This window comes from Taudactylus pleione, unplaced genomic scaffold (assembly GCF_031769625.1).
Source record: "Taudactylus pleione unplaced genomic scaffold, aTauple2 ptg001078l, whole genome shotgun sequence".
In the NCBI taxonomy this organism is placed as follows: Eukaryota; Metazoa; Chordata; class Amphibia; order Anura; family Myobatrachidae; genus Taudactylus; species Taudactylus pleione.
The window spans coordinates 397,841-406,725 of NW_028285479.1; the positions used below are offsets into that span (position 1 = coordinate 397,841).

At 50.8% G+C, this 8,885-nt stretch overlaps 1 protein-coding gene across 2 annotated transcripts in view; it reads left to right on the forward strand.

Annotated features, from left to right (window-relative positions):
• DNAI1 (dynein axonemal intermediate chain 1) overlaps positions 1–2,242 on the forward strand; it is a 385,067-nt gene extending 382,825 nt beyond the window's left edge. For both annotated transcript variants that reach the window (XM_088461607.1, XM_088461608.1), the window contains one exon: positions 2,075–2,242. In XM_088461607.1, the coding sequence (XP_088317733.1) occupies positions 2,075–2,167 (93 nt within the window). In that variant the 3' untranslated portion in view covers positions 2,168–2,242. The remainder of the gene's footprint in view (positions 1–2,074) is intronic.
• The last annotated feature ends 6,643 nt before the right edge of the window (positions 2,243–8,885 follow it).

Consider the following 8,885-nt stretch of genomic DNA (forward strand, 5'->3'; position numbering starts at 1 on the left):
CCTGTGACATGAGGTGTGTGGCTGGTGACCTATCCTGTGACATGAGGCGGTGTCTGGCTGGTGACCTATCCTGTGACATGAGGCGGTGTGTGGCTGCTGACCTATCCTGTGACATGTGGCGGTGTGTGGCTGCTGACATATCCTGTGACATGAGGTGTGTGGCTGCTGACCTATCCTGTGACATGAGGTGTGTAGCTGCTGACATATCCTGTGACATGAGGCGGTGTGTGGCTGCTGACCTATCCTGTGACATGTGGCGGTGTGTGGCTGCTGACATATCCTGTGACATGAGGTGTGTGGCTGCTGACCTATCCTGTGACATGAGGCGGTGTGTGGCTGGTGACCTATCCTGTGACATGAGGCGGTGTGTGGCTGGTGACCTATCCTGTGACATGAGGCGGTGTCTGGCTGCTGACCTATCCTGTGACATGAGGCGGTGTGTGGCTGCTGACCTATCCTGTGACATGTGGCGGTGTGTGGCTGCTGACCTATCCTGTGACATGAGGTGTGTGGCTGCTGACCTATCCTGTGACATAAGGCGGTGTGTGGCTGCTGACCTATCCTGTGACATGAGGCGGTGTCTGGCTGCTGACCTATCCTGTGACATGAGGCGGTGTGTGGCTGCTGACCTATCCTGTGACATGAGGCGGTGTCTGGCTGCTGACCTATCCTGTGACATGAGGCGGTGTGTGGCTGCTGACCTATCCTGTGACATGAGGCGGTGTCTGGCTGCTGACCTATCCTGTGACATGAGGTGGTGTGTGGCTGCTGACCTATCCTGTGACATGTGGCGGTGTGTGGCTGCTGACCTATCCTGTGACATGAGGTGTGTGGCTGCTGACCTATCCTGTGACATAAGGCGGTGTGTGGCTGCTGACCTATCCTGTGACATGAGGCGATGTCTGGCTGCTGACCTATCCTGTGACATGAGGCGGTGTGTGGCTGCTGACCTATCCTGTGACATGAGGCGGTGTCTGGCTGCTGACCTATCCTGTGACATGAGGCGGTGTGTGGCTGCTGACCTATCCTGTGACATGTGGCGGTGTGTGGCTGCTGACCTATCCTGTGACATGAGGTGTGTGGCTGGTGACCTATCCTGTGACATGAGGTGCTGTGTGGCTGGTGACCTATCCTGTGACATGAGGCGGTGTCTGGCTGCTGACCTATCCTGTGACATGAGGCGGTGTGTGGCTGCTGACCTATCCTGTGACATGTGGCGGTGTGTGGCTGCTGACCTATCCTGTGACATGAGGTGTGTGGCTGCTGACCTATCCTGTGACATGAGGTGTGTGGCTGGTGACCTATCCTGTGACATGAGGTGCTGTGTGGCTGGTGACCTATCCTGTGACATGAGGTGTGTGGCTGCTGACCTATCCTGTGACATGAGGTGTGTGGCTGGTGACCTATCCTGTGACATGAGGTGCTGTGTGGCTGGTGACCTATCCTGTGACATGAGGCGGTGTCTGGCTGCTGACCTATCCTGTGACATGAGGCGGTGTGTGGCTGCTGACCTATCCTGTGACATGTGGCGGTGTGTGGCTGCTGACCTATCCTGTGATATGAGGTGTGTGGCTGCTGACCTATCCTGTGACATGAGGTGCTGTGTGGCTGCTGACCTATCCTGTGACATGAGGTGTGTGGCTGCTGACCTATCCTGTGACATGAGGTGTGTGGCTGCTGACCTATCCTGTGACATGAGGTGTGTGGCTGCTGACCTATCCTGTGACATGTGGCGGTGTGTGGCTGCTGACCTATCCTGTGACATGAGGTGTGTGGCTGGTGACCTATCCTGTGACATGAGGTGCTGTGTGGCTGCTGACCTATCCTGTGACATGAGGTGTGTGGCTGCTGACCTATCCTGTGACATGAGGTGTGTGGCTGCTGACCTATCCTGTGACATGAGGCGGTGTCTGGCTGCTGACAATAGGGATCACCATTGATCATGCTGAATGTCATGTACAGGGTTGTTGCCATTAATGCACATGTATGTTCTTCTATTACATTATATTATTACATGTGTGTTACTGGTGAGAGACCGAATCATAGCTCATTTCTGTCTCATTTCTGGTTTCAGGAGAAAAAGGGACAAGAACCTCAGAAGGGGCCGGAGGCGGAAGTGGCCAAGCTGGACAAGCTGCTTTCTCTGGTCAGAGAACCTGAGAAATGATATTCCTGGGATCCACTGGATCACTCTGCAGATCCCAACATTGGCTATCATCATTCTTATTGACAATAAATTTGATCTGTTTGGAACCTGTGTGGTCTTATCGTACAGACATAACCAGTAACCTCTCTGTGACACTCCCAGTAACAGCTCACTGACACTCCCAGTAACGGGCACTGACACTCCCAGTAACGGGGCACCGACACTCCCAGTAACGGGGACCGACACTCCCAGTAACGGGGCACCAACACTCCATGTAACGGGGCACCGACACTCCCAGTAACAGCTCCCAGTACCGGGGCACCGACACTCCCAGTAACAGCTCCCGGTACTGGGGCACCGACACTCCCAGTAACAGCTCCCAGTACCGGGGCACCGACACTCGCAGTAGCATTTGGCCGTGTCACTCTGTGACTTATTACTTGTATGTGATGTATTAAGATGAGTCTTAGTAATGTCCAGAACTGAATAACAAGACCCAAGGGGGTATATTTACTAGAGATCGATTTTAATGGATGTTGATCTTGTGTTTCTGGGGTAAATTACACATTTACTAATATTAACAAAACCAAATAAAAAAAATGACCTATTAGTAACTGTGTACAGGGGCCGGCGTGGAGTGTGACTGCACTACATCGATTTTAAATGATTTTAAATCTATCAAAATTGATTAAAATACACCTTTAGTAAATATACCCCGAGATCTCTGTACTCAGCTGCCAGGCAGCAGAATATACCAATAGGTGCATAGCAGTGATTATCTCGCTACAATGGCCCCTGGCAAGGGCTGGGATGTATTAGGCAGAACACAGCAATTGTTCAATTGCCTCTGCATAAGAACTGCGTTCCTTGCTAATGCTGGCTATGATGGAGAGGTGTCCCTCATCCCCTGTAGTGCCTGCACTGTACGATATGTCACCCTCCCTCATCCCCTGTAGTGCCTACACTGTACGATATGTCACCCTCCCTCATCCCCTGTAGTGCCTACACTGTACGATATGTCACTCTCCCTCATCCCCTGTAGTGCCTACACTGTACGATATGTCACCCTCCCTAATCCCCTGTAGTGCCTACACTGTACGATATGTCACCCTCCCTCATCCCCTGTAGTGCCTGCACTGTACGATGTCACCCTCCCTCATCCCCTGTAGTGCCTGCACTGTACGATATGTCACCCTCCCTCATCCCCTGTAGTGACTACACTGACTGATATGTCACCCTCCCTCATCCCCTGTAGTGCCTGCACTGAGCGACATGTCACTCTCCCTCATCCCCTGTAGTGCCTACACCGAGCGACATGTCACTCTCCCTCATCCCCTGTAGTGCCTACACTGAGCCATATGTCACCCTCCCTCATCCCCTGTAGTGCCTGCACTGTACGATATGTCACCCTCCCTCATCCTCTGTAGTGCCTACACTGACCGATATGTCACCCTCCCTCATCCCCTGTAGTGCCTGCACAGAGCGACATGTCACTCTCCCTCATCCCCTGTAGTTCCTACACTGAGCGACATGTCACTCTCCCTCATCCCCTGTAGTGCCTACACTGAGCCATATGTCACCCTCCCTCATCCTCTGTATTGCCTGCACTGTACGATATGTCACTCTCCCTCATCCCCTGTAGTGCCTACACTGAGCGATTTGTCACCCTCCCTCATCCCCTGTAGTGCCTACACTGTACGATATGTCACCCTCTCTCATCCCCTGTAGTGCCTACACTGACCGATATGTCACCCTCCCTCATACCCTGTAGTGCCTACACTGACCGATATGTCACCCTCCCTCATCCCCTGTAGTGCCTGCATTGTACGATGTCACCCTCCCTCATCCCCTGTAGTGCCTGCACTGTACGATATGTCACTCTCCCTCATCCCCTGTAGTGCCTACACTGAGCCCTATGTCACCCTCCCTCATCCCATGTAGTGCCTACACTGTACGATATGTCACCCTCCCTCATCCCATGTAGTGCCTACACTGTACGATATGTCACTCTTCCTCATCCCCTGTAGTGCCTGCACTGAATGAGATTGTACCCTCCCTCATCCCCTGTAGTGCCTACACTGTACGACATGTCACCCTCCCTCATCCCCTGTAGTGCCTGCACTGTACGATATGTCACTCTCCCTCATCCCCTGTAGTGCCTACACTGTACGACATGTCACTCTCCCTCATCCCCTGTAGTGCCTACACTGTACGATATGTCACTCTCCTTCATCCCCTGTAGTGCCTGCACTGTACGATATGTCACTCTCCCTCATCCCCTGTAGTGCCTACACTGTACGATATGTCACCCTCCCTCATCCCCTGTAGTGCCTACACTGTACGATATGTCACTCTCCCTCATCCCCTGTAGTGCCTACACTGTACGATATGTCACCCTCCCTCATCCCCTGTAGTGCCTACACTGTACGATATGTCACTCTTCCTCATCCCCTGTAGTGCCTGCACTGACCGATATATCACCCTCCCTCATACCCTGTAGTGCCTACACTGACCGATATGTCAGCCTCCCTCATCCCCTGTAGTGCCTGCATTGTACGATGTCACCCTCCCTCATCCCCTGTAGTGCCTGCACTGTACGATATGTCACCCTCCCTCATCCCATGTAGTGCCTACACTGTACGATATGTCACCCTCCCTCATCCCCTGTACTGCCTACTCTGAATGAGATTGTACCCTCCCTCATCCCCTGTAGTGCCTACACTGTACGACATGTCACCCTCTCTCATCCCCTGTAGTGCCTGCACTGTACGATATGTCACTCTCCCTCATCCCCTGTAGTGCCTACACTGTACGATATGTCACTCTCCCTCATCCCCTGTAGTGCCTACACTGTACGATATGTCACTCTCCTTCATCCCCTGTAGTGCCTGCACTGTACAATATGTCACTCTCCCTCATCCCCTGTAGTGCCTACACTGTACGATATGTCACCCTCCCTCATCCCCTGTAGTGCCTACACTGACCGATATGTCACCCTCCCTCATCCCCTGTAGTGCCTACACTGAACGATATGTCACCCTCCCTCATCCCCTGTAGTGCCTGCATTGTACGATGTCACCCTCCCTCATCCCCTGTAGTGCCTGCACTGTACGATATGTCACCCTCCCTCATCCCCTGTAGTACCTACACTGACCGATATGTCACCCTCCCTCATCCCCTGTAGTGCCTGCACTGAGCGACATGTCACTCTCCCTCATCCCCTGTAGTGCCTACACTGAGCGACATGTCACTCTCCCTCATCCCCTGTAGTGCCTACACTGAGCCATATGTCACCCTTCCTCATCCCATGTAGTGCCTACACTGTACGATATGTCACCCTCCCTCATCCCCTGTACTGCCTACTCTGAATGAGATTGTACCCTCCCTCATCCCCTGTAGTGCCTGCATTGTACGATGTCACCCTCCCTCATCCCCTGTAGTGCCTACACTGTACGACTTGTCACCCTCCCTCATCCCCTGTAGTGCCTACACTGTACGATATGTCACCCTCCCTCATCCCCTGTAGTGCCTGCACTGTACGATATGTCACCCTCCCTCATCCCCTGTAGTACCTACACTGACCGATATGTCACCCTCCCTCATCCCCTGTAGTGCCTGCACTGAGCGACATGTCACTCTCCCTCATCCCCTGTAGTTCCTACACTGAGCGACATGTCACTCTCCCTCATCCCCTGTAGTGCCTACACTGAGCCATATGTCACCCTCCCTCATCCCATGTAGTGCCTACACTGTACGATATGTCACCCTCCCTCATCCCCTGTACTGCCTACTCTGAATGAGATTGTACCCTCCCTCATCCCCTGTAGTGCCTGCATTGTACGATGTCACCCTCCCTCATCCCCTGTAGTGCCTACACTGTACGACATGTCACCCTCCCTCATCCCCTGTTAGTGCCTCCACTGTACGATATGTCACCCTCCCTCATCCCCTGTAGTGCCTCCACTGTACGATATGTCACCCTCCCTCATCCCCTGCAGTGCCTACACTGTACGATATGTCACCCTCCCTCATCCCCTGTAGTGCCTACACTGTACGATATGTCACTCTCCCTCATCCCCTGTAGTGCCTACACTGTACGATATGTCACTCTCCCTCATCCCCTGTAGTGCCTACACTGTACGATATGTCACTCTCCCTCATCCCCTGCAGTGCCTACACTGTACGATATGTCACCCTCCCTCATCCCCTGTAGTGCCTACACTGTACGATATGTCACCCTCCCTCATCCCCTGTAGTGCCTACACTGTACGATATGTCACCCTACCTCATCCCCTGTAGTGCCTACACTGTACGATATGTCACCCTCCCTCATCCCCTGTAGTGCCTACACTGTACGATATTTCAATCTCCCTCATCCCCTGTAGTGCCTATACTGTACGACATGTCACCCTCCCTCATCCCCTGTAGTGCCTACATTGTACGATATGTCACCCTCCTTCATCCCCTGTAGTGCCTACATTGTACGATATGTCACCCTCCCTCATCCCCTGTAGTGCCTACATTGTACGATATGCCACCCTCCCTCATCCCTGAACATGGCCAATCTGTCATTATCGGCAGATTGACCGGCATATTCAGGCAATGATTGATGTCGGAAACGACCAGCAGGTGCGCGCATCGCTGGTAGTTTCCGAAATTGAACCGCTCGATTTATGCACGTTTAATGAGCAATTGAACGATAGCGATGTCATTATCGTTCATTCGCTAATTTATATCTGCAAGTTGATACGCGGCTTTACAGAGGCCCTGCTCGCAAGCTTACAATCTCTAAGGATATAGACATTGATACACAAGGATAGGTGCTACATATTGCATATTGGCCCAAACAGACTGCAGAGGCGCTTGGTGGGCTGTATGTTTCCGTCACACAGGAATGATGGCCTAAGGTTAGGAGGATGTGAAAGTGAAGAAAGGAAAAGTATGTAAAGTTATGTGTGTGCTGTATAGAGGGGATGTAATTGGGTAGGATAGCTTATGGAGGATATGTGTGTGCTGTATAGTGAGGATGTAATTGGGTAGGATAGCTTATGGAGGATATGTGTGTGCTGTATAGAGGGGATGTAATTGGGTAGGATAGCTTATGGAGGATATGTGTGTGCTGTATAGAGGGGATGTAATTGGGTAGGATAGCTTATGGAGGATATGTGTGTGCTGTATAGAGGGGATGTAATTGGGTAGGATAGCTTATGGAGGATATGTGTGTGCTGTATAGAGGGGATGTAATTGGGTAGGATAGCTTATGGAGGATATGTGTGCTGTATAGTGGGGATGTAATTGGGTAGGATAGCTTATGGAGGATATGTGTGTGTGCGCTGTATAGAGGGAATGTAATTGGGTAGGATAGCTTATGGAGGTTATGTGTGTGTGCTGTATAGTGGGGATGTAATTGGTAGGATAGCTTATGGAGGATATGTGTGTGTGCGCTGTATAGAGGGAATGTAATTGGGTAGTATAGCTTATGGAGGATATGTGTGTGCTGTATAGGGGGGATGTGATTGGGTAGGATAGCTTATGGAGGATATGTGTGTGCTGCATAGAGGGGATGTAATTGGGTAGGATAGCTTATGGAGGATATGTGTGTGCTGTATAGGGGGGATGTGATTGGGTAGGATAGCTTATGGAGGATGTGTGTGCTGTATAGTTTGGATGTAATTGGGTAGTATAGCTTATGGAGGATATGTGTGTGCTGTATAGAGGGGATGTAATTGGGTAGGATAGCTTATGGAGGTTATGTGTGCGTACTGTATTGAGGGGATGTAATGGGGTAGGATAGGTTATGTGTGTGCTGTATAGGGGGGATGTGATTGGGTAGGATAGCTTATGGAGGATATGTGTGGGCTGCATAGAGGGGATGTAATTGGGTAGGATAGCTTATGGAGGATATGTGTGCTGTATAGTGGGGATGTAATTGGGTAGGATAGCTTATGGAGGATGTGTGTGCTGTATAGTTTGGATGTAATTGGGTAGGATAGCTTATGGAGGATATGTGTGTGCTGTATAGAGGGGATGTAATTGGGTAGGATAGCTTATGGAGGATATGTGTGTACTGTATAGAGGGGATGTAATTGGGTAGGATAGCTTATGGAGGATGTGTGTGTGCTGTATAGAGGGGATGTAATTGGGTAGGATAGCTTATGGAGGATATGTGTGTGCTGTATAGAGGGGATGTAATTGGGTAGGACAGCTTATGGAGGTTATGTGTGTGCTGTATAGAGGGGATGTAATTGGGGAGGATAGCTTATGGAGGTTATGTGTGTGTGCTGTATAGAGAGGATGTAATTGGGTAGGATAGCTTATGGAGGATATGTGTGTGCTGTATAGTGGGGATGTAATTGGGTAGGATAGCTTATGGAGGTTATGTGTGTGTGCTGTATAGAGAGAGGATGTAATTGGGTAGGATAGCTTATGGAGGATAGTTGTGTGCTGTATAGAGGGGATGGAGGATATGTGTGTGTGTACTGTATAGAGGGGATGTAATTGGGTAGGATAGCTTATGGAGGTTATGTGTGTGTGCTGTATAGAGAGAGGATGTAATTGGGTAGGATAGCTTATGGAGGATATGTGTGTGCTATATAGAGGGGATGTAATTGGGTAGGATAGCTTATGGAGGATATGTGTGTGCTGTATAGAGGGGATGTAATTGGGTAGGATAGCTTATGGAGGTTATGTGTGTGTGCTGTATAGAGAGAGGATGTAATTGGGTAGGATAGCTTATGGA